The following is a 26,739-nucleotide window of genomic DNA, read 5'->3' as shown; positions in this document are numbered from 1 at the left end:
ATGCACAGCTTGTCAGGTGTCATTGAGGGGCTCTCCCTGGGCATTGTGCCGTACCTGGTGTTCTTGGTGGTGCCTGTTCTGGGCCGCATGAGTGACCAGGATGAAGCTGTCCGGCTTATGGCCACCCACTGCTTTGCTGCCCTGGTTCGCCTGATGCCCCTTGACGTGAGTATTTCTGGAGCATCACCCGTGGGCTCGTTTATTACTGTCACATTCATGCAAAACTGAACATTTTTAAATGCCAGCCCTTAGCTTGCTGGACTAGGCTGGTTGGTACATCTCTTTTACTGAAATCAGTTGGTGCTTCAGTAGGTCTGTCATTCTTACTTCGTCCTGCCTGTTTGTCGTCTCGACCATCCACATTTCTAGGCGTTCTTTGCAAAGATAAATGATCTTGTTGTTACAGATGCCAACTGTATTTAACGAAGAATCTCCGTGGACAACACCTCTAACCATAATATGCATAACATTGTGTGCTAGGCCACTACCATCAGCCCAGTGCTTAGATCGTGCCAACCAGTGTGCGTTTGTGGTCACCACTTGCCCAAGCAGCCTGTTGACTGATACTTTTTCGATTATCTGAAGCTCAGAGGCCTGCGTATCTAGTCACGGTTTGCTTTTGAGAAGCTATCTCATTAGCTCATTTAAATCGAGTGCTTATTACAATACAGACATTTTTTTGCTTTATTTAATAAAAAAAAATCTGAAGCCATGGCACTGGCTTTGGCGCATCTCGGTTAAGTCCAAGGGTGTGGAATCAAGTCTTGGTCCCTGCATCCACATTGTGATGGAGGCAACATGCAATAATGTCTGTCCATTGTGTCCACGTGAAAGAACCGCGAGTGGTAAAAATTAATCACTCGTCCTCCACTACGGTGGGAAGGACGAGTGATTTTACGCGCATTTGTGCTCTCTTTGTGCCCGCTTCGCTTCGGACCATGTACTGCTCTCAGTCCGAACAGTGTATGCCACACGTGCAGCTGAGCTGATAGCTGCAGATGACTGTGAGAAGGTTGTCGGCGATAAGTCATAATGGCTCGTTCATCGCCGGCCGCCACATTGCCTTCACTTTCTTCTGATGCTTATCTATGAAGGAGTCGCCGCAATCGCACGGAAGTTGTAATCATTGATCGGCCAGTCTCTGCCGTTACCGAAAAGACAAAAGACATCTTGCGGCACATTGTGGTGTTGGCGCAGTGAACTTTTAAGCGCCGAAAAGTTATTGCGGTCATCGCTTAATGCATTTTATGGCTTCTTGCGTTTCAAGACATAGGTTCATCGTAGGCGGTCGTAACTACAGAGAATGGCGCCAGAAAAGTTGCCATGCGAAAGCTGACCACAAGGCTTCATGCTGCCTCTTATTTCTTTTTTTATTTTTCACTGCCCTTCTGCCACAAGAAATGCCAGGAAAGTGAGCGACCTCGCTCGCAGCGTCTGAAATCAGCGTGCGGTGCTCGCCGATCTAGGGTATCTTCGTCACGATTAAGCTGGAGCGGGGCACGCGCGAGCGCTAGCCTCTCATGCTTTGGAAGGCCTGCTTTAACATTTTTTCGCTTCATATGCGCCATATTTTTACCGCGACCGTGTCTGAAGTGTTCGTTGTAAAAGTAGAAGGCTTTGAAAAACGTTCGCTATATGTGGACGCAATTTCAATGGGTAGCATAGGAAAAATGTAAGTGCACCGAGATATGGTAGTTATAACCAATAGATCGTTATATCTGGGATTGCTGTAAGTGGGTTCAACTGTAGTACGTTGCTTCTAATGGAAATTGGCCAGGACAAGAGGGAAAAAGATTGGTTATCCATAAAAACGTGTCATGCGGCACCGTAGAGACGAGATTTTACAGTCCACATTGTGCCCTGATCACCAGGAAACAGAGAGCATGTGGAACCTGCCGAAAACGGGCACCTTGAATCTTGCGCTTGCTGTTACGTTTAAATTTTTTATGGGTTGCAGTATGAAATGGGGCTGCATGACTTCGCATCATCAGAGTCCCTACGAGAAATCACAAAATCAATCATAAAAAAAATGTGTACCACTGTATGCTTGGCCACTTGTGATTATCACTGGCCACCTATTTGACAGTACTATTGCATACTGCTGTAAACACCTTACTTTGTGTAAAGGCTAGTGGATTTAACCCTTTGAGGGTCGAATTTTTTCGCGAAATCCAGTCCAAAAATGTGTAATTTTTTTATTGCTGAAATAAATTCTCCAGACGATTTTATTTAAGAAAAAAATTGTCTAAAATTTTTTTTCGTGACCGTAAAGTGACAAAAAAATCATTTTTGTTGTTACATACACATGGTTTATTCGTAGTAAAATCAAGCAAAACCCTGAAAAGAAAAGCTTAGCTGTTTTTTTATAAATAAAAATTATGCATTGTATTAAACGTAGCTCACAGACATACAAAAATAAGCGCACCAGAGTACTTTTCCGGTTAAAAATGTTCGTGCTCTAACACAAAACTTTTCAGCGTGTGATAGTCATTGAAGCATGGCTCGCCGCGCACACTTTTCAGATGTCGCTCCGTGATCGTCATCGGAGTCTAAACTCGTCAAAAAATCCTCGTCTGACAAACTGAAATCCAATTAATAGTCCGGGAATAGTCCGCATCGGAAGAATCGCTGCTCGACTCACCGACAGCAGAGCAACCGGCGCGCGCTTCCATAGCGTAAGCGAACTGCTTCAGTGAGCGCACGGAAGAAAACTCTATGGTTGTGCGCCCGTCCGGAAAGCAAAACGTGTGAAAAATCACCAGTAATCCTTCGCCTAATCGCCAACGAGACGTAGTTAGCTTTTGCGAGACCCCAAAACAGGAAACGCAATCACGGCGGCGTCGTTTGTGTAATTTAGCGCCGCACGGAAACAGATGTGATCGCGCCTCGGGGTGCAATAAACGAGAGAGTAACAAGCGGTCACCCTTTGAGAGATTAGAAACCAAACAGCCATCAGCTTTGCGGGCGCAAGAAGCGGAAACCACCCGAAGGACGAAATCGAAACCAGCCGCACCGCGTGCGCGCGTTCCGATGCGCAACTGAACGCCGCCGCGCCGCTTTGGAAAGCAAAAAAAAAAAAAGGAAGACGGAGAGACATCGGCGCATTAAAAAAAAATTGCACGTATTCCCGAAGCGTGGCAGCACATTCCAAGCAAGAGAAATGATCGAAGAAAGCGCGCGTTTGAAACCAACCACTCCGCGGGCGCGCTCAGTTGCGCAAGCGATAGCCGGCGCGCCGTTTTGCGAAGCATAAAAAAAGCAACAACGGAGAGACTTCGGCGCATGAAAAAAATTCCACGTATTCCCGAAGCGTGGCAGCACATGCAAAGCAAGAGAAACGATCGAAAAAGGCGCGCACTTTAAACCAGCTGCACCGCGAACGCGCGCGAATGGGCAAGCGATAGCCAGCGCGCCGTTTTGGGAAGCAAAATAAAAATACAGCGCAGAGACATTGGCGCATGAAAAAAATTCCACGTATTCCCGAAGTGTGGAAGCACATGCCAAGCGAGAGAAATGATCGAAAAAGGCGCGCGTTTTAAAAATAAACGCTATGCCGTACATGTACGACGAAAACCCTTTGGTACCAGGAAGCTTCTGCCGTACATGTACGGCGAAAACCCTCAAGGGGTTAAAGTGGCATCAACAGTTTCTGCATTTCATGCACTGTTTGCAGAGTGGTGCCATTGATGAGGCCGGAGGACCCCTGTCGGCCGACCTGCGTGAGCGCCGAGCGAGTGAGCGCCATTTCTTGGAGCAGCTGATGAATGCACGGCATGCAGACAACTATGAACTGAGTGTGCCCATCAATGCGCAGTTGCGCTCTTACCAACAGGTGAGACATCCGTTGAACACTACTCTTTTGTAGTCGAAGTGCAGGTCGGCAACTGAAAAACAGATGAGCACTGTTATTCTGTGTCCGTAAGCTGCGGCTGCCACTGCCAAACTAAACAGTACCACGCCCACCAGGCACCAACGATAAGAACTGCGTCCGTTGTTTAGAGATGGCGGGTGCAGCAGTGACGCCCGTGCAAGGGAAGAACAGGTTTGATTTCCAGGAATGGGCTGTGGCGCGGCAGAAGACATCGTCAGTCTGTCGAAGTACGCCAGCCAGTTACTGCAGCCAAGCCTGAGTCCAGGGCAGCATGGCAAAGTCTTCCCGTGCAACGTCAAAGTGCAGGTCGGCAACTGAAAAACAGACGAGTGCTGTTACTCTACAGTAGACTCGATAATTCAAACTCTGATAATTCAAACTTTCGGTTAATTCAAACAAATCTTAAATTTTTGGTTGGCCCACTATGTGTTCAATGTATTTTAAAGCTGCTTAATTCAAACTGCCTCACTGCACAAATTCGGTTAATTCAAACTTTGTGCTTGTCCTTGACTGGAAATATCTGCTGCCTTTGTTACGTCTAGCTGAACATTCACGTTTTTTTGTTACTAACAGGCGCAAATAAAGCTGATTGCCTGCCTACAAAATGGCCAAACTAGCCGAACCTTGCACACCAATAATCTCGTGCTGACCGAGGGAAGAAAAAGCTGTACGGTCTGGCCTTGATCTGTCACTTTCTCTGCAGTATGCCATGCGAGAAAGTGTCCTAAGAATTAGAAGGGGCTAGCAACTGTCGTTGGACGCAACACATTTCGTCCCTTAATTACACACCCGTGCGTGCCTTGTATAATTACAAGTACGAGTATTATCGCTGATGTCTAAAAATTTTACTGGCAATCATGCAGAGCAGTCTGTAATATTGCTGCGGCACTGAGAAACAATAAACATCGCACTGTTAGTTGGTGTGTTGCCCTGAGTCATATTTATGAGAACTTCTGATAATTCAAATAAAATCCTGAGGTCCCCTCAAGTTTGAATTATCGAGAGTCTACTGTATGTCCGTAAGCCGCTGCAGCCCGCATGTGACATTATTTCCTTGATACAGCCTGGTTGCAGGGATGGTGCCAGGATTTTTTTTTAAAGAAGGGGTAGGGGGGTAGGCTAGGCATACCGTATTTACTCGAATCTAACGCGCACCTTTTTTCCGGGAAAGCGAGTCCAAAAATCGCATGCGCGTTAGAATCGAGTACCGAAAAAAAAAAAAGAAACTCGGTTATCCTATTGGCATCGACATTTCAAAATGGCCGCCTCCTACGCGCCTTGGCCATTTCTGCCATTTTTTCAGTTCGTACGTGTGCTGAGGAGATTGTCATCCCGTTCTGCGTTCGCATCGACGGCATGGAAGTGTCGACTCTAAATACTCGACTAGTATACCACGATGCCGCATTTAAAAGAATAGTTATTACATGTGCAGAGAGACGGACGGAAATCGGGCCGCATCGCGGTCATTCGGATATAGTTCGGAGTTCCCGAAACGTGCGTGCGAGACTGGCGCAAACAGAAGCAGAAGATTTTTTACAGCAAAGCTTCACGAAAATGTTTCTGTGGACAAAAGCAGGGCCAGTTTCCCGAAATCAAAGAGTGTTGACAGCGACAAGGAGTTGTCCGACAGCGACGAGGACTGATCCATTACGCGACTCGTATCGCCGCCGTAGTGGTGACAGTTTTAGCGGCAAGGCCCGCTTTTTGACTTTGTGTTTTACTCTTTTGAAACTTTAGTTCTTTAAAACCCAAATACTTGTTCTTCTGAATGTGCGAAGTTTGACTCCTACGGACTTTTTTTGTTCTTTTCTCTCACGAAAAATGGGTGCGCGTTACAATCGATGTATTACTTTTTTTTTTTTTTGGTCGCGGAAAACGGGTGCGCGTTACAATCGAGGGCGCGGTAGAATCGAGTAAATACGGTAGCTAGCTTGGGCTGGTTGTGACCACGTGTACATCGAAGAAACTGGCAACTTTTGGCAAAAAATGAGCGTAGCTTGCACAGGGGCGTAGGCAGAAATTTTTTTCGGGGGGGGGGGCACCTCCTTGATCTGTAGTGGGGACGAGCAGGCAGATGTGGTCGAGTGTCATTTTCTGCTCTGTATGCTATGGCAAAAAAAAATTTCGGGGGGGGGGGGGGGGGGGCACGGGCCCGGGTGTGCCCTAACGTGGCTACGCCCCTGAGCTTGCACTAAGTTGCACAAGGCTGGGTCACAGCAGAGCTGCTGGGCACCTAGCTGGCCCTGGCTTGGCTTGGCTTTTGCCCTCTCGCCCGTCTCTTTCCCACCCCTTGCTATACTATACTATATCTCTCCTGTAGCATGTATCTGCCTCAGAAATGGGGCAAATCCTAGTACTCGCCACACTTGTCCATTAAAAATTAAGGGAGTACATGTGCAGCAAACTTCGATTAGAGGCCACATGTTTCAGCTTCTCTTGTTAACCATCGGAACCAAGTGCTTGGCTAGTTTATGGGGGCGATAATTCTCTAACTATGACACATGGCAAATCTCAAGCAAAACAGCTCTGCTGTAAGAGATTATAACAGCACTACTATGATGTCAGAAAGAAGCACATGGCAACAAGTGCACTGGCTGAACACGAAGTGTCCATGGGCCGTGACGTCAACTGGGAGAGCAGGAAATTTATTGGCAAGTAAAAGAATCCCTTCATACTCGGACATCGAAATGCACAGCTCCGGCAACCTACCCTCAATGTACATTCGCTGCTTACATCACATCATGAAACCTGTATAACCGACACCACTTTAAGCATTTTTTTCATTGTGAACAAGGATCCCATAGCAGGGCTGAAACGTCTTTTTATTTCAACGATTGGTCAGCGCCGATTATTTCCCGCTATGTTCATAAATATTTAAGCTCACTGAAGGACTATCGTTAACTTTGTATAAAACATTGTCTGGCAGTGTGAGGTCACACAGATCCTGTGTGGATGCAGAGCTTCATTCTTCTAGAGGCCCGGCAGGCACAAGGTGCACGGAAGTGGGCTTCCACACTGCATGTGTATTGTGCAGTAGTTCTTTTAACTGTAGATGAATGCCTGTAAATCAGCCCTTTCAAACTATCCTATAGGATAGTTTGAGAGGGCTGATTCTTACAGAATGATTGCTGCACATACAGTTTCGAAGTGCTCACTACATAATACTTCCTTTTCTGAGTTGGCGAGGTACCCATTACGGCTCCGTCAGGTAACATGCGCACCTGCGCAGCTGCACTTATTGTTGATGCTGCTGTTGATAATGAGAACAGAGTGAGACAGCTGCGCATATCGCGCATTTTTGATACAATTTCGTTTTCCTGCGCCAAGCTGCTCCAAAAGCATAAAAATCGCAAAAATTGTGCCGCACTGCTCTAAAACAGCTTCAAAAGCAGGAATTTTGATGCCCACGTGAGCTTCAGTGGGGGAAAAGGGTCGAGTGGACACCATGATTTTCCAAGCAGCGCCAGGAATACCAAGAAAATAAGACGTTCGCAGAACACTTAGACGCGCCTAAGCGTGTTTCTTCTATGCACCTTTCTAATGAAGGCTCCCATGGTGCCACCATAATCTCCTCTGGACTGTTGTCAATATGCGTGACCCTTCAAAAATGTGCTGCCGTGCCCTGAGCATGCTGCTTCTACTCGCTAGGCCGTGTGTTCTGGCGCTACTGGCGCTTGGGGAAAACTACCGAGTGGCATTTGTAGCGGGGCTGACGCTCAGGTTATTTGTTGTGTGTAGCGTGTTCCTCCGGTCGCTGCAGTTTCCGTTTCCACGCTGCTGCGTGTGCTGTGATGCACCTACGCGCGTTTGGCGTCGCCGAGCACCTTGCGGTGTCATCGTGGCGTCAACTAGCTTCCTGCATGTGACGCGTCTCTACGATGCTCTAGTGCATGGGTTCTCAAACTGAGCTCCGCGGAGGATATCTTAGAGTTCCTCAAGCTGCCAGAATGAGTGCCACCTGCTCCCATTTCACCGCCATTAGCAACTAGTTTATTTATTTAGACAAGCAAATTTGCACTGCATTTTCTGTAGTGTTTGCGATGGAAAGGCACCGAGCACCTGTGGTGCTCCGAAAAGGAACGACACACACGCAGTTCCACACCACGCCCAACTTACCCTCGGCTGTATGGCGGCGCCCCCTGGCGCCATACAACAGAACAAAGCATATTACAATATACAACATTTTGCATTTAACGAAATCATCGCACACCGCATCCACACATCTGGTGTCTGCGGGTAGCGAGAGACCCACGTGTTAGCAGCACTAAAAACTCATCTAGTGGGCGCCCTGAAACTTGCACGATTTGTTGACCCATGGAGACAGAATGCATGCAACGCTGCAAACCAGTTCAGACGACATTCACGGGCACCTCGGCGCTTTATTCATGTATCATGGCATGTTGGCGTTCACGTGGCATAGTTTTCATACAGGGTGATTTGTCACTGCTTTATGTCGATTTTGTCATCAAAACGGGAACGAGCGCTTTGATACGCGTAAGAGGCGTCGCTTTGTACCGGCTGTGGGCTACACGACCAATCAGGTTTAGCTTTACGACCGGTGTATCCGTCAACGGCCGTTTCACTGTGCGACTGGCATGCCTCTTTTTTTTGTTTTGCAAGAAATAAAACAGGCCCTTGTGTGTCCGGCGCTTCGTTTGCGTGAACATATTGCTTTTGGTGCGCGTGCCTGAGGCATGCAATGTATGGTCGGCGGGCGCTTTACGCGACTCGTGGAACGGTGCGAGGGGCAATCGCAAGTCTGTGTATTATCAGGTGTTCTACATCAACGGCGATGACCTTCGATATTAAAGAAAAGAGAACAGGCGAACGGGGGCAGTTAATACTGTGGTTGCGCGCGTCGAGGAGCGTAATCCCCCCTCCCCCCCTGCTTTTGTCTTCAAGCTCAAGAATAATTTAGGGGTTCCCAATGCGCTGGAATAGCCGTTGCGGTTTCCCAAGGCCAGAAAGTTTGAGAACCCCTGCTCTGGCAGTTTTGCACGAGAAGGCGGCAACAGACTGGTGCGAAGTGCATTTGTGTTGTCCCCCAGTAAAAGCGTACAGTACGCTTACAACGGCACTACTCTTGCAGTACCATATGCGCGCATTTGACGAGACAGTCAGTGCAGCGAGGTTTCTTGGCACCCGCGCTGCACTCGTGAAGGTGGTCCCGCACGAGGTGGCAGTGAATGGTGGTGCAGCGCTCTTTAGTTGTCGTCTGTGAAAAGCGTGCAGTACACTTGACATTATGCCAACAGCGCGGCTGAGCAGATAGCCGAAAGCGCTTATAGTAGTGTTCTCCTTACAAAGAGTAACACTAACCTACAGGAAGCTCTTGGGAAGCTTGAAAAGATAAACAAGCAGACGAAGCAGACGTACAAAAAGCTGAAGCAGTAATCTGCTAAATCATGTCACTAATCTTAAGCAAAGGCCTGCTGCTATGCAACTACAATTCTCGTGCAATCACAATTGAAAATCAGTTCTGCGGAATCCCACAAGGTGGCGGAAGGGTTAAGAAAGGGAAAATAGACAACCACCCTTTTGTAGCACGAAGCCATAAGGAAAGGCCTTTCCTGGTGGCTTCGTGCTACAAACGGGTGGCTGTCTATTTTTCCTTTCGCAATCACAATTCATTTTTTTTATAAGTGTGATGCATTTTCTCTTTTTGCAAATGTTTGAGGTGAACCTAGTTTCTGGAACCTTTTTTTCAATTATTTCATATGTTTGTTACATAGGCTAGATGGGTCGCGTGGTATGTAAAAAGGTAGTATAGTTCATACCTGGTGATAATCTGTTGGAAAGCTTCCTACAAAGGCTATTTAAGTATTATGTGTATTCTAAGCCAATTAAAATATATACTTGTCCCTCCAAGTTGCTACAAATTTGTTTTTTCAAGCTCATAAGACAACATATTAAATGCCGCTAACTCCTCCAAAATAGAAATATTGCTGCTCCAAAAACTGCTCCCAATTCAGTTTCAGCTGTCTCACCCCTGTGATAATTATTATGCCTGTGTGCTTTGTAATTGGTGGGCTTTTAAAGAAGCCACTCGTTGCGCAGTTGACATGTTGTGACCCCTGGTGTAGTTCTACCCTTCTGTCACGCAATAGCTAACATTCATATATAACATTCATATGGTGTTCTTTTTTGAAGCAACTTCGAGCGTGGTAAAGCTGTTTTCACTGCAGCGTCAGGGTGTTATGCCCTGAAACTACTCATCCAGAGAAAACCCACACAGCCGCAAAACCACACTTCAATGTTAACATTACATATTACATTCACCTCAATTATTTTGTCAGTTAAACAGCATGTTATATGGGCTTATATGCTCCACTTATGTATAATAAGCTTTAAAGTGTAACATATTGTACCAATAGAATAAATAAATATACTATTTGATTTGAAATTGTTCGACCATATCACTATTCGCTTCGAATTCACTTCGAACCTCAAACTTACTTTTCACCCATCCCTACTGGTGCCATGGAAATCTACGGGTAGGTGCAATTTTGCCATCACCTGTACAAAAGGTGTTCCCTGCAAAAGCACTTTCTGTGGATGCCACTGCTTTTCTCATTCATACAGCTGACTTCTCTTTGCCCTTTGCAGGAGGGTGTGAACTGGTTGGCATTCCTGAATAAGTACAGCCTGCATGGCATCTTATGTGATGACATGGGTCTGGGCAAGACACTCCAGTCCATCTGCATTCTGGCCTCGGACCACCACAAAAGAGAGCAGCTGTACAAGGTACTACTTGTCATGTGTCAATATTGCGCAGATGGTCCAACATCTATGCTGTGCCTACTAAGGCTGTTTCGTGCATACTTATGTGAATGGTTAGCACTTTTGAATGGGATGAAGAAATTAGTACTAGCAACTGTAATGCTTATTCAGTGCACAAGAACATGACACATTTGCTACTCTCAGCATTATTTTTCTGGAACTAGGATACGGAAAGTTCAGTGGCATGGGTATCGTTGTAGTACAGAAATAAACGTACTGTCCGGAAAAATGTACGATCCAAATCCAGTAAAAATTGAGGCTCACAAGTCGATATTGAGGTGCAAGGTCAAAAAAATTTTATTTCTCAGAAAACGTAGTGGAGCTCTTCGATTTTCAAACTTCTGGCAGCTCGCGGGCAGCCAGAAGTCAGCCAGCTAGTTTCGGTCCTGACAGGAAACAATGTCGTGGTCACGTGTGTCGAGATCCCAAGCTCGAAGGTTGCAAAATCAAAGTTGGGGACAGCCAGTGTTAACGTAAAGAAATGCTATAGCCGTGACAGCAAACAAAACATGTGCCGCATGAGCGTTGGTTCGTCCTACATTGCTCATTTGGAAATATAAAGGACAAGGGCTCAAGTTTCTCCGCCGACACCAGCACTTGCCATTTCCCTACTGGAGACTGCTGGGTTCGACCCCTCCGCACCCCTCATTTCCTGGTCTTCTGTAGCATGCACACGCTGCGTGTGGCAGCTTCTTTTTGTGTGTATGGGTTTGTAATCGCTTAGAGGGGTACTGACACAAAAATTTTCGTGTGGGGTTTTTTTGCTGCAGCACGCGACAGATAATTAATTGCAGTCTGCTTATTACTGACCAGTCTCAGTTTCAGTTTAAGAGAGCTCGAAAAACAAGCCACTGGTGCAACTAATGCCATCTAGCGTGTGAAACGGCACACAACTGTGACGCACTTTCGTGCTGCTTGCGTCGTCTATTCGCGTTCTTTCGCATGTGGCATGTGCAGCACAATGTTATTGCCATCATCATCACCATTATCACCTGGTGGCAAAGACTTTCTTAGGCTACCATACATTCGTCCTGGGCACGAATTCGTGAGCGGCCACCATCTAGTAGCCTGCTGGCACAAGCGTGGCAAAAGCACAATGGTGACTATGACGTCATGATTTAGCTGGGCATCTCGGAGCTTGGCCGTAGTGGTGACACCGCGGAAGTTTGGGGTCACCTTCAGATCACTTTATATGATGTTAATGTCGTGAGGTGCGGCTTAAAGGGACACTAAAGAGAAACAATGAATTGGTTTAGATCCATAAATTATGCTCTGAGAACTCTATGTCGTTAATTTTGCCATCACAGGTTTATTAATAGAGGAGAAAATCAAGTTCAAAGTCTCATTTTTAAATTTCACGCCGAAATCTCCCCGCTTGACGTCACAGATTTCAAAGTGCATTTATCGTATTTTGGCGCCATTGGCTCAACAAAATTACCCCAAACTTGGTATGTCAAGTCTATGGCCCCCTCAGAGGACAATGTACTTCATTTTACCAATTAGGAACTACGCAGTCCCCAATAGGCACCGTCAAAACATGTGACATCACGGCAAATGGTGCGGAAACTTTTAGGTGGCGTCGCCACCCACATTTTGTTTTTTCACGTTTTCTCGCTTACTAAGCGTCTTCTCGCAGCAAGCGTGGTGTCTTTGACATCATGAAAGAGTACTTTACTAATATGAGAAAAATTGTTTTGCTCTTTAGGTCCCTTTAAAGGGCACTTGCGAAAGTTGCGGCAGAAAGACCCATCCTTTGGGTGTGAGAGGAAAAAACCGCTAGTGTTACCCTATTTGCACCGGGGGACACGCACCACCTGAAGAAGGTTACAAACCGCCACGGAGTCAGCATGGTGTTTTCTGCACCTAAGAAGCTCTCGCAGTTGTGCTCACGAATTTCGTGCAGCGAGGAGCACGCTAGCCATTGGGGCAACAAGCATGTCAAGCCAGTTGTGCAATGCGATGTGGGAATGGTTTATGAGATTCCGCTTTCCTGCAAGAAATCTTATGTCGGACAGACGGGCCGTTACCTAAATGACTGCGCACCAGCTGTGTATCAAAAATAATGAAATGGCTAATTTGCCGGCTCACTGTGCAGCCTGAAGTGAAGATGTGAGGCACGATTTTATCAGGTTAAGATACTGGGGCATAGCAAGAACATGTGTGCTCAGGAAGTCTTAGAAGCTTTTATCATCATAACGAAAGGCAAAAGCTGTGTAAGTGATGCCTGAACATCGCTTTATGGTGCAGAAGTCTTTTTTGGTGGATAAGGTGTGTTAGCACTTGGTGTGTTTGTGCGCGTCTGCGCAGTTCTGTTCGGATGGTCTATTTAAATCACGCTCTGTGGTCAGTGAAATAGTTGGTAGTTTGCGTTCGTTCTGTTCGTGTGTCTTCTTTGTGGTGTCCCTTTCAAGTTTCGCGCAATTATTTTCCTGCATAGAGTACAAAGGCTGACGTCACAGCTTCGGCAGTGTATTCTTGGGGGGTCACGCCTGTTTAATGCAGCCCAGAGAGGATTATGGCGGCGCCCAGATCTGTGACGTCCCCCTTCCCCGCGTCCCTTCATGCTCGTTCAAGACGGGCGGGGCGTGTCCTCTCTGCTTGAGCAGCATTGGATCTACAGCAGGCCTTACACCGGGGGGGATGTTATCGCATGCGCCCTCCAAACATTAGAGATGGGCCGGCTCGTTTGATCTCTGCTTCAGCCACGTGCATCACCTCACCTCTCATGCGCTTTTACCCACGGGTAGAACATACGTTGTGCAAGGGGATGTTATCTATTTGGACTTTATACGGTAAAAACCCGTCGAGAGTGTATGTAATTGCTATCGCAATAAAACGAAATTACCACTTGGTTATCATCATCATCAGTTTCCGCACGAGACATTGCTGCAGTCCAGCAGTTGTCGTAGCTTCCAGCTTCCGGTTGCCATTTACGTTTTGTATGCGTGGGTGTGGGTATTAGTCATGCAGCACGATCGTGGTTTATGTGTTCCTGCCAAGCCTTATAATGCCTTAGAGGCAATTCCAACAGTGTGCTTACAAAGCCGCATGAAGGAGTTACTCAGAGGCCAATAACGGCAACCGAGGTGGAAGAACTTCTGACATTGCACCAGAGGATGTGGCTTCGAATCCAGTGAATAAATATTAGTTTTCTGTGCCTTACGACAGTGTCATTTACAAGATTTATACAGCTGCTTGCAAATATTCAGTGCTGTGCATGACTATGCATTTCGCAATGAATCGACTCTGTGTGAATTGTGTTTTATCGTGTTGACAGAGTTAAAAACAGATGCGTCTCATACAGAGGTGCGTCTTATATACCATTTTTTCCGCGAAAATCGTAAAAAGTAGGGGGTGCTTCTTATACAAAGGGGCGACTTATACACCAGAAAATATGGTAATCATATTTTCTGGGACCGTATTAACCCGAATATATTAACGCACAGTTGTATTGGAGTGATGAAATGTTGTTGATACACGAGGTGTTGCTGGAGCCAACATTTCAACCAGCAGACTTGTCTTCTTCAAAGTGGCAACTTGAAGCTGCAACTTCAAGCCTTGAAGAAGACAAGTTTGCTTGTCAAAATGTTGGCTCCAGCAACACCTTGTGTTCCAAGAATTTTTCATCACTTCAAGATTCTATGTTCCCTTAACTTCTACCTTACTTTGGATAGCTCCATTGGGTTATTCTTAGCTTTTGCGATGGCAAAAATAGGAGCCGCCAAACTGTACTAAGTGGGAACATATCAGTGAGGTTCTACTATACATCAGGATAGCAAAGACTTAAAAAATCTTGGTGTGTTTTTCTTTATTTCTCATAGCTTTTCAGGAAGAGCCCGGAAGGCACATGGCCACTCAAATGGCTAGATGGAACACCCTTTAGCGAGATTTCAAGTTTGTGTAATGTAATCTAGTGTCATTAAAAGAACAATCTATTTGGCCTGCGCAACAGCTGTCGTGTAACAAAGTAAACAACTTCTCACCTTGCAGTGGGTGTGCTTCTTGTGTTGCTTCCTAGTTGACCTTCGTGCAAGGCACTATCGGCAGCTAAGTTCTTTGTTGTTTTCCCCTCTGTGCCCCATTCACAACATCAATTATAGTTTACAAGTCATCGTAAGAGGGATAGCAAGTACAATAGCCCTCTAAAATTGTGCAATTTATTCAAAGAAGTGATGATCTGTTTTGCAAAATGCCACGCCTGCCACTGTACCCCTGTCATGCCTGCGTGTCACTGCAGGAAACGCAGCGTGCAGATGCCAAGCCTCTTCCCTCATTGGTCGTGTGCCCGCCTACGTTAACAGGTCACTGGGTGTACGAGGTGGAGAAGTTTGTCTCAAGCCAGTACCTGCAACCACTGCACTACACGGGACCCCCAATGGAGCGTGCCAGGTACTAGGCACAACACAAGCTTCGCTAGTCGCTGACTAGTCCGTACTTCTGCATAGTGATCTGTTATGTGCCCCATGAACTTGGGTTTCCATACAAATCAGTGGTAATGTTTCTCCTCTTTTTTTTTAGGCTGCAGGAGAAAGCACACAAGCACAACCTGGTGGTGGCCTCATACGACATTGTGCGCAACGACATTGATTTTTTTGCTACCATCAGGTGGAACTACTGCATTCTTGACGAGGGGCACATCATCAAGAATGGACGAACCAAGGTGAGGCTATGAGGCTGCATGGCAGGTTGCTCAGCATAGATGATTATATATGGCTCCCCACAGGGGCGTCTGCTTTGGCTGGCATTTCGTGTATGGCATCACTATGTAGCCGAGCCTCTCCGAATTGCAAGTACTTTTGTCTGCACAGCTGGCACGTGCCCTGAAGCAGCTGCAGGCCAACCACCGGCTCATTCTGACGGGCACACCCATCCAGAACCAAGTGCTTGACCTGTGGTCTCTGTTCGACTTCCTCATGCCAGGATTCCTGGGCACGGAGCGGCAGTTTGCGCAACGCTTTAGCCGCCCTATCCTACAGTCACGTGACGCCAAGTCTTCCTCAAGAGAGCAGGAGGCTGGTGCGTTTCTTTTTACACCTTCACCCTTTTCCCCGTCAACCCTGTGTGCATACTTAAAAAAATTTTAAAGCACTAACACGACTGGGACAAGGAAGGGCCCAACACGAGCACTTACTCACAACCTTGCTCAAGAAATGCTGCTTTGTATGGGAGCAACCCTGCGCCCATGCACACCCCGATTTTTGTATGAAGACCTGATCTCTAAATCCTACAAAAGTGTTGCTCAGGTAGAAGCTCAAAAAAGGCCTCTACTATGGCTCCACAGCCATTTTTAAATGCCACCCCATCGTTGAAAGTAATATGTGAATATTACGTATACCGGCCCGTGTAACACGTAACAAAACTTTTGGTAAATTTAATATGCCACCAACAAGAAATGTATATGGGAAGACATTAGTTGAATTTGTCGGCATAAAATTATGGAATAACATACCATTCGATTTAAAAGAAAGTATATCGCATTCCTTAAAGAAATACAGTAGAATCTCAGTGATACGAACCTGGCTAATCAAATTTCTGTCTGATGCGAATTCGCAAAATTCTCCGGCCAAATTTCATTGGGTCCAATGGGCCAAAATTCGGATTTTCCAAACACTTTTCTGTGTTGCGATGGGTGATACGAACTTCGGTGCTGAAACCGTCAAATGACAGCCGACAGCAGCGTGTTCCGGATGTTTCAGAAGTACGCGCCCAGCCAGCGCACACACACTCAGAACTGTGCTTATTATTGGCCACAACTGCTGTGGACGAAGCCACGGTCGCTATCAACACCATCATGCATGGCAAAGACGAAACTCCAAGAGTCCACGTGCATCCAGTGCTCACCGGTTCAAAGCGATGCTGCTTGCCACAACCACTGTGGACGAAACTGCGGTATATGCGATCATAGATAGCAATGATGTAGTTTTTGAAGGCACGTGTGCAGCCCGCACATATGAATTGAAAAAACAGAACTACCGTTTGCCACAACGGCTGTGCACCAAACTGCGGTCGCTATTCCGAAGGTATAGTCAAGCGTGATTTGAAGGTATCGCACAAGCATCGACAAAGGACTACAACGGCATCACGGCTCGGAATCTTCTTTCGAGCAGAGGGAGGTACAGTCGATCTCGATTATATCGAACTCGGATATATCGAATTATTGGCTATATCGAACAGTTGAGAAATCCCCTTGAATTTCCCATGCAAAAGTATGGGGTTGGTGTGCACGTATATCGAACTCCCGCACAGCGAAACATCTGCTATATCGAACGCTGCCCCGCGCCGAAGCCCAGAAAGTGCATTTTTCCTAACAACTATTGATCAATCATTTTTCGGCCGCGTTCTTATGAATTCCAATCCCTTGTCGCGCGCAGGTGACGAAATTGCGTTGTTCTAGTTCGTTGTGCAGCGCTTGTCAGTTCACCGGTATATTTGACGCGCGGTACGCAGGTTTTAATGCATGGGCTAGTGTTTTTCAAAGAGGCTGATTGCCGAGGGCACCAAAATGAGAATTCGAAGCGACTTCACAGTCTTGTTGTAACGTTTGCATTCCCTTCTTTGTCTCTTCGCGCACGATGGCATGCGGGCCCACAAAGCATGGCCTTCGAGATCCGCAACCTTGTGACGTATTTTTAGTGTTTTCGGTTTTAAAACGCTGATCTCAGAGGCTACGCTTTTTTTCGCATTTCTCGCCAAAGTAGCGGCTGCCTTCTGCAAAGCCCCAAGTGCCATCCGTATCACCAACATGTCAACGGTGGAGAAATGTTGCTTCGTGCAGCGTGTACTTTGCGCTTTGTTCTTGATAAATCGTCATTCGAGAGTCGAACAAGACATTGTCCCGCTCGTAGCGATAAAAATGATGACCGGTGCTTGAAACGACGTCAAGTAAAGCACCGTCGTGCACTGTTTCCTTACGAGCCTTGGTGCCAAGTGACGACTTCGAGCGCGTCATGACCGCCGACTACGGCGTACGGTGCGTCAGTGAATTTTGCGACTTAGCGTTTCCGGGCGCCGTATCGGACGGGAGCACAGCGAGTGACTTCATCGGTGCACATAACGACGTAGCTGTTTCTTGCTGCATCGATGCCGAGATCATAGCTGACGTTGCCGGTGCTGCGGAAATGGACCCGTGCGGTTTGAAGATGCCAGCCGCCGCTGCCACCGCTAAACCCTTTACGGCGCTGCAGAGCTCGCATCAGCGTTCAGCGTCGATCACCGCTGTTGTGGCGGAAGGTGCTGAATTTACTCATTTGGAAAGCTTATATAATATTGACGATGACTTGACGAATTCACGACGTGCAAGAAGCAAGACAAGTTGACGGACTTTATTCATGCGAAATAAAGTGCGCCAACTTGCAATAGAAGTTCTCGCCTTGTTCTTTAGCATATGTGAGCGAATCGTCATGTTCACCCTTTTTACGATTTCAGAAAACTGTGTCGAGGCCTGCAGTGCTTTAATTAAAGCCTTAAATAAGCATATTTCATATTTCGAATTATCGATATATCGAACTATTTCGCGATCACCTTCGAGTTCGATTTATCCGGGATCGACTGTATCGAGCAAGCTTCCCTCACTCTTTTTTGCTGTTCCTTAAGCTACAATCACTCCCTTATAAGGAAGGCGCACTTTCATTTCTTTGTTTTTTATGACGATGCGATGTTTATATTTTGTGCAGCTTAGCAAGTTGTTTAAAAGTGAGGCAGTGCCAAGCACCGCCTTCACCAGATCTTTCCTATCATTATCGCTGTTTGCCGCGGAGATAAGAGCCAACGAACTACAGTAGAACCTCGTTGATACGTTCCCGCTTAGTACGATTTCCCGGCTCCTATGCTTGAAATCACGAAAATTAAAAATAACCCAATACAGCTGTATGTAATATGTTCCGGTTAATATGTTCCCGGAAAATACAATTATTCATCAGCAACGCTCAGCACCGCGGAAAACTGCGGTCGTATGATACGTTTTGTACTCGGAAACTCCCATCAGGTGTGCAAAAAGGGCCCTTTCTTGCACTTGTGAAGCGCGAAGTGGCAGACAGCCGCCGCACGGCGACGGCGGCTTACAACACCACCTAGACTAGCTAAAACCCCTTTACTCCTCCGTGACGTCGGCACACTACGACGGGCGGGAGGACGCGTTTTCAGAAATGCCCATTGTTGCGCGCTCATTCATGCGTGGCGAATTCATTCGTTCATGCTTTCCCCCCGTTTCCCAGAAGCGCCGACAAAGCATCTTCGTCGTAGTGTGGTGACGTAGGCGCTAGGAGAGGAGGATATGAACAGGTCTTAGCTAGTCTAGGTGGTGTTGGGCTTATCTGCAATGCCTTCCCCCCTCCGCGCTTTCTCTGCTTTGCTCAATTGTCCTCTCCGTGTCTCTTCCGAATTGCTCGATCATCCCCTCCGTGTCTTCTCCGAATTGCTCGATCGCCGCGCTCTGTCAACCACACACCAACCTGAAGGCAGGCGGCGACACTTGCCGTCAAAATCTTCAAACGGCTTTCTAAAAAAAAAGTATTTTCTGTAGCACTTGGCACGATTTTGCTGAGCATTGCAAATCCTTCATCCGTAGCACGGTACATAGATGCACATTCATTCCACACACTTTGTTCAGACCCCATGGCTACAACAGACGGGGGAACTAACAATGCGGCCCAAAGAATGGAGGCTGTCGCTCCTCCGGTCCGCCACGGTTCGGTACAAGATCTACGGAAACGCACATGCCGCCGCCGCATCGCCGCCGCTGCACAACACGCCGCGACACGTAACCATAGCAACGCCACCATTGTGCCCAGTGAATATGTCCGATAATTTCCCACACATTTTTCTCCCAGAGCGCGTTCGTTTTCGAATTGCTCCACCCGGCGCAATTCCAGTCGGCGTTCATTTTTCTTTGGCTGGGCAATTCTGCCTACCAGCGGGTTGTCAGAAGCTGCTAGAAAAAAATTGTTCTGGAAGATATCTGGGAGGTTTCTGGTTATCAGACGCCAAAACGAGACGATGCGCGCTCGCCGCCATCTTTGTGAGGACTCGACAGATCGCAATGTGGGCTGCTTGGAGACTTCACCTTCGGTTGCCTTTACGCCAGGCGTTGTCTTTTAAAGCCCGTTCCAACGTGCGAGATGGTGCGATTACGAGTGGCGGCGAACATACCAGCGCATGTTTCAAGTAAAGACAGAACGCAAAGTGATCAGCGCGAGTGTGCGACGTAGTATGCGATAGCCGCGAACAGCGGTCGCTTTCGGGGACGCTTATCACTTTTGCGAGATTTCGCATACCATGTTGTACCGCGATTGTTACGTGCACTGCGAAGAGTTGAGCTTGTTAAGCCTTTAGCGGGGCGGCAGTTTTCTTCACGGACGGGGCGAGTCGCGCGTGATCTTGCAAACGTAAGTGATCGTATCCCATATGCATTTGCTCGAGAATATCACTTCCGTTCTTTGGCAAACCTAGCCCCATATTTCCAAGCGGCAATGCAGAAAGAACCGACGCTTATGCGGTGCAAAGTTTCTTCTGCTGACACGGCAGTTGCGTTTCTTTACGTTTATGGTGGTTGTCCCAGAGTTCGATTTTGCAATATTCAGGTTGTCTCGGGATTTCAACACACGTGACCACGACCGGAACTAGCTGGCTGACCTTTGGCTGCCAACGAGATGCCAGGAGTTCGAAAATCGAAGAGTCCCTCCATGTTTCTTGAGAAATAAATGTTTCTTGCCCTTGCACCTCAATATGGACTTGTCAGCCTCAATTTTTACGCGATTCGAATCGTACGTTTTCCTGGATCGTACATTTATTTTCCGCGTTTTTTTTTTTAGAAACGTATCAATGAGGTTCTACTGTATACGCTTGATCCATACGAATGGAAGGCTTACAATCGAGAGAAAGGGGAAGAGTTTGTTGTAAGGGCCATTGTTGTAACATGGAACAACACGAGAAAGAGAAGAATGCGAAAGCTTGATTTTCACTGTTCCGAAGCGCGCTGCTATGCCCCTGGGATGCTAGGCCAGTCAACACTCAAGCGATAACCTTCAAGTTGGGCTATACTGTACGCAGCTGACACAACAGTAGGTTAAAGGCAATAAAGAAGTAAAAATACATGAAGCGTTGGGGTGTTCCTGTCGTTCGCTTACGACTGTGGGGGAGTGGACTTCGGCACTTAGTTTTGAGTTGGCCCTAGGCAACTCAAAACGGCGCTGCTGACGCGTTCATTTGTGGCAGTCAGCAATGCCATCCCTTATTGGTCCGTTCACGTGTGTGCCAGAAACACACACGCGAGTTCTTTTGGCCAAAATGTTTTGTGCGCGTATCATAGTTTGAAAACGGATTTTGCTAGTTTTTTGTTGATTCGAAATTTCTGGTGATACGAATATTTTCGCTCCCCTTTGAGATTCGTATCACCGAGATTCTGCTGTGCTATTTTCAGCAACTGTCAGCCAAACCTATGTGAAACGCTCATTCTGTATACTTCTATATCAATATGCTTTCTTTTTTTTTTTCTCTTTCTCTCTATTCTGCTATGTTGAAGTCTCAGAACGAGATCTTGTGTCATGAGAGTTCACTGTACCTTTCATCTAGAATGTTTTATTTGTTGATTTCCTGATGTTCATTCTCTTGTAACTATGTAACCTTCAATTGCCTATTACACATTCGTATTTGTATATATTTGGAAATATTTGTAAATGGCCCCACAACTAGCCTTTGGCTAAGGGGCCATCAGCATTTGCACATGTTTTGAATTTACTTACTTATGGAAGTAAACTTCAAACTTCAAACTTAAACAAGAAAGTACCACATGCGTGCACTAGGATAAGAAACTAAAAGTGTGTTTGCATACTATGCAACAGCCTGCCATAAGAGCCAGTATAGCCAGGATTATAACTTGCTGGGCTGTGTTCTGTGTTCATTTGCCTGAACAAAATGGCAACTTTGGGTGGTGACTGGACACAAGAGAAATATTTGTATTACATTCCAATGGTGTCCTGCTTGCAGTGTGATTGTGTAAGCACATTGAAAGAATAACTTATTATTAGGGGTGGTGCGAATATCAGATATTTCGGAATCGAATACGAATACATAGCTATGAATACGAATCGAATTTCCAATAATCAAGAGAGGTGATTTTTTTCACCAGTAATCCTATATTTTACTATATATTTATGGTGAAAACATTTCACTTGTAAACTGTTCGCACGAAATCTGGTAATTCACAAAATAATATTGCCATATTTGCCAGGAAGCGTATGACCGCCCAGGTGAAAATATTGCAACTGGAAACAACTGGTCCTCACTGGGAATTCCACCATAAACCACTTGAACTGGTTGCAATTGCAATTGACACCAGTTGCCAGTGGTCCCAGCTGGGGCCAGTGGCTCTTATTGAGATCTTGACAGGCAGCTGGTGTCTTATTAAGAACTATCAGCTGGTGGTCTGCAGCTGGTCCCAGTAAAAATACCACCTGACGGGGCTATTCTTTCCCTGGGGTGCATACAGCCGAAGAAGCTTGACTCCAAAACTTCACACCTTTTATTAGAAACGCTTGACTCAAAGTGTAAAATCCAGCATTGGCGGCTGCTCACCAACTGCTTCGCATCAAATCAATTTCCATAATGCGGGGAGGGGATCTGCCAGAATTTTTTTTCCTTTTTTTGCTTTTTTTTTTTGTAAATGGTAGCACCGCATTATATCAAACAAAGAAAGCTTTTGTACCTGCCATGGTGGCTCAGTGACTGTGGTCTCTTACTAGCGAGCACAAAGGCACTAAGGATAATGATAATTTTACGCACGCAACACGAAGACATAGACGAAAAGTTCACAAGGACCAGTGCTGATTGATAATGAAATTGACTTGCCAAACAAGATGAGATAGTGCAACGTGTCTGTTAAATGTTTTTTTGTTCTTTATGTAAAGGATTACAGTATACCGTTCTGCTCACGCGCAGTGATCACGAGGTGCCCATAGCGAGTACGTATTGTGGTTTCTTATTGAATAAAGGTCAGTTGTTAGTCTGCGCTGGTCCTTGTGAACTTTTCGTCTGTGTCTTCGTGTTGCGTGCGCAAAATTATCATTATGCAGCCAAACGAACTAGCTGCCTTTCCGTTTTATCACAATAGGGAGTTTTCGAAAAGGGGCCCCAAAAGTTCAGGGCCCCAAAGCCCTCTGCATGTGCTCGCTTTGGGTCAAGCAGGATCCAAGAGTTTCTGAATAGTGTCTGTGGCACTTTGGACACTCCCTCTAGTCTAGGTCACTAGTCTTGGCCAAGAGCCATCACTTCAGTGGGTGCCGTCGTGTTTGTTTGCCACAAAGCTTTCGGGGCAGGCTTTGGGGCTCCCACTAAATTCGAGATATAGCGTCCCCGACGTAAAACCCAAACGCAGTTTGGGTCTCACTCATGTGTAGTGGCCTCGATGCTATTTCTTTGGTGCCCGAAGACGTTTGGGGCCCCTATTAGAAAACTCCCTAATAATCGGGCGTGCCTGCTTTTCCTTTCTCGAAATCTGTGTGCTCTTTTTATCAAGAGTGCTATGTCATGCTGATAATGCAAGGAGAACATGCAGAATAGACGATTATTGTTGTGTGGCAGAAAGACGCCCCAAATATGCCTTTTTTTGCTTTAGTGTGGATGGAGCCACAACTCCGGTTCAATATGTAGTGTCAGCGGCAAACACGCTATTTTGCCACTTTGTGGACTCGCTGCTGATGGCGGTAAACTGGTGTTTGCAAACCAGCGAGATCGTACGAACGGAGTTAAGGATTACAAGAGACAATGCCGCACGAGCAGTATGCCGTGGTGTGATGCCCGTTCGATGGATGCTATTGGCTTTGTCAGGAACGTGCCGTAACTACACAGTAACGCCGATCAGCACTTGTGTTGTTTGATTCTTACCCTTCATCCCGTTCTTGCTCTGTTTTCATCGCAGTAGCTACACAGTAACCGCCTCAAATTTCTATTGCCCAACATGCACCGCCGCTAGTGACAAAGAAATATACAGTAGACTCTCATTTAACGGAACCTGAAGGGACCAGGAAAATGTGTTACGTTTAACAGGAGTTCTGTTTACTGAAAGATGAACAGAGGTGCAGAATTCAAGCACGAAACAAATCGTGTCAGAGTCAGTTGTTCCATTTAAGCAGCAGTTCCGTTTAAGAGATTTCCGTTTGCTGAGAGTCTACTGTATGTGATGACGCCATAGTAAATGTTATCGAAAGTGCCCACTACGCCTTTTCTTTCTTTTTACCATGGGGCGGAAAAAAACTTAAGCTCATTCGCATGACTGTACGCTGCCATGGAATCATTTTGGAGCTATGACAGTGCACACATGCAGCTGCTGTCATCGCAGCACAGTGAACAGACAACTCTACCGGTTTTTGTCGATGCAAGCGTGCACATCTGTACAGCAATCTGTAGCGACAACTAGCACAGCTACACATGAAATGCAGCACCTGCTGCAGCGTACAGCCGAGTACCCTACAGCTCATTGTGTGCGGTGTGTCACCTACTAAGCTCACTCCGTTGACGCCGGTACCGCTGGAACACTTGCAGTAATGTATGCATGCGTTTGTCCGTGCGCAGTGAAATTTCTTCGTGCTCGCACTGCACCTGACTGTGCAAAGGTGCAGCGAGTATCTAGTCATGCAAATGCGACTACGGTCAACTGCTTTTATTTCTACATGCGACATGCACTGAACTGATACAGCTACGCTCAAGGGCCTGTCAGCGAACGGTGTGTTTGGTTGTCACCTACTCTTAAATGTGTGCAGTACACTTACACCAGCAGCAACAGCACTAAAACCGCTAAGTCACACAAACTGACGAGCAGGCAGTTTATGATTTAGTTTCTTTAAGCTGCTTTTTTTTACAACTTTAATCTGCTTATCATTAATAGGTTTGTCGCAGATAAGTGCCAGCGCGTTCGCCAGTAGCTGTCATCACGCCCCCGGGTATTTTCGATGCTTATTCGTGTAGGCACTCACACCGAAGTCATAGTAATCACTGGTCGACCGCTGATGCACTTATCGTGAAGGCTCAAAATTGGAATTTTTTTCAGTGAGATGTGTGACTGAATATTAAATAAGATCAAATATTTGACTCACTTTGAAGATTCGAAACTTTTTGAAGACATGGTTTTCGAGTCGAATACAAATACTACAAACGTAATATTCGACTAATATTCAACACGTTAGAATATTCGTGCACACCTAGTTATGTTACATGTTACACTGGTCCCAGCAGTTTGCTTCACATACTTCTCATATTCTGGTGAATTGCATGCATTGCAGGGCTTACCATTGAAGTGTTTAGTCCAAATATGGGCACCATCTTGTTTGTAGTTGCTGTAAAGTTTGTTTTATAGATGCAGAATATGAAATGCACATAAGAGAACATTTTGTTGGACGAGTTTGTGTAGGTCACAACACACAAACTCGTAGGCTCACATTTGCTTTAAGGTGCAAGAGAACGCAATCCTGAGAAAGGACCCTTAACAGAGTGCTGTATCCTTTCTTGTGATTGTGTTCTCTTGCACCTTAAAGCAAATATTTATGTACATCAACTCACTTAACAAAAAGTTTTCATAAGCCATATTTCTAGTACGGTAGGCCCTGCTATGTGTGTGTGTCATCTCAATGTTTCATAGACAAATAAAGGCACTCTGTTCCATGTTCTTTCTTGTGATTGGGTTCTCTTGCGCCGTAAAGCAAAAAGGAAATGCACAGTTGGCCACTCAGAGGACATCTGATTGTTTGTACACAATCATAAAATGGTGTCTAAAGATTTTGAGCATTAGGCACAAATAAATTTCTATTCTGTGTAAGGAAATACAGCTGGGTTTATATTTTACCCACTGACAGAACCAGGGGCATGCTTCATTTTTTTTACCAGTGCTTGTATATTTTAAATTTGTTTAGGAGTGCCATTTATTCGCAAGTTTTGCCATTTGAACACATGGGAGGTGGGCATGTATTAGAACTGAACAAATATTGATGAATGGATGAGCGCTGTGTTCCAGTATTATTTCTGTCTCTTGTTTAAGTTGACCTTCCTGATAATTCGGTCACTTTTGTAGCTTTCATCAGGGTTCAATTAAAGAAGGTTGACGGCTGTAGAAAATGTGTTGCGAAAATGATCATGTGTGCGTGTAATGTCACAGCTGTATGTGCGGGCGAATGAAAAAATTATGCCAATGCAATGGGAAGTTCATTTGTTGGACAAAGGTTGATGTTTTTTCCTTGTGTACCAACCTTAAGCAGCACTTCTAATTCACGAACGATAAGCTTGAACAGACTCAACCTTATTTTGCCAAACTCGAATGGCCTACACCGACTGTTATTGGGTCATACAAGGACGCTCAGTGCATACTAGCTGCTGATGTATGCATGTTCATGTGTTCAGGTGTGGGTACACATCCCTCACATCAGTTGCGAGTTCAGTGCATGTCCTGTGCACTCCTTTTCTCATGCTTCGTTTAGCTTCGCGCTGTTTCATCAAAAATTAACTTCAAGCAACTCACCCAACTTAACATCTTGCTTCACATCCCTAAGCCACTGTCTATTCTTACTTTGTTTGAGTAGTGTGTCTCTGTTTAAGACAATGCACAGGTAGCATTTTCCCATGATGGCTTGTGTGGAGCTTCTCTGAATCACCCTTGCAGGAGTGCTGGCCATGGAAAGCTTGCATCGGCAAGTCCTTCCATTCTTGCTGCGTAGAGTCAAGGATGACGTCCTGCAGGATCTGCCCCCAAAAATAATCCAGGACTACTACTGTGAGCTGAGCCCACTACAGGTACGTATTCACTAGAACCATAAGTGTTTACAGTAAATATTAGTAAATTACACTTCTGCATGGAGAAGAGATGGCTCGAAATTCTGCTTATAATTGGTGCTAGCATTGTTAATTGTCATCAGTTTTATGTATCACTTCAAAATGCCTGCCCAAGATCACAGCAAAGGTGTGCCCCACCATGGTGGCGCACCACATGCGCATGTGTGTTCCAATTTTGGTGACGTTGGGAGGGTGTTTTTTGATCAGGGCCCCACGTGCAGGAAGGAGCGAAACAGTGCATGTGCTTGATATCCTGACTGCTAAAGAAAGACTGG

General features: G+C 46.1%; 1 protein-coding gene across 1 annotated transcript; it reads left to right on the top strand.

Moving 5' to 3' along the window:
- LOC119377235 (TATA-binding protein-associated factor 172-like) lies at positions 1-26,440 on the top strand. Its single transcript, XM_037646800.2, has 7 exons — positions 1-165; positions 3,674-3,832; positions 10,478-10,615; positions 14,889-15,040; positions 15,170-15,311; positions 15,460-15,667; positions 26,295-26,440. Exons 1-7 carry the CDS (start codon positions 1-3, stop codon positions 26,438-26,440), a joined length of 1,110 nt encoding a protein of 369 aa, XP_037502728.1.
- The last annotated feature ends 299 nt before the right edge of the window (positions 26,441-26,739 follow it).

The sequence above is a fragment of the Rhipicephalus sanguineus genome, unplaced genomic scaffold (genome assembly GCF_013339695.2).
Source record: "Rhipicephalus sanguineus isolate Rsan-2018 unplaced genomic scaffold, BIME_Rsan_1.4 Seq4153, whole genome shotgun sequence".
In the NCBI taxonomy this organism is placed as follows: domain Eukaryota; kingdom Metazoa; phylum Arthropoda; class Arachnida; order Ixodida; family Ixodidae; genus Rhipicephalus; species Rhipicephalus sanguineus.
This window is presented reverse-complemented; position numbering and strand designations above follow the sequence as displayed.

Coding starts and splice junctions, on each gene's coding strand:
- LOC119377235 (XM_037646800.2), top strand. CDS start 1: ATGCACAGCTTGTCAGGTGTCATTGAGGGGCTCTCCCTGGGCATTGTG. Junction 10,616..14,888: donor AAAGAGAGCAGCTGTACAAG/GTACTACTTGTC, acceptor GTGTCACTGCAG/GAAACGCAGCGTGCAGATGC. Junction 15,312..15,459: donor TCAAGAATGGACGAACCAAG/GTGAGGCTATGA, acceptor TTGTCTGCACAG/CTGGCACGTGCCCTGAAGCA.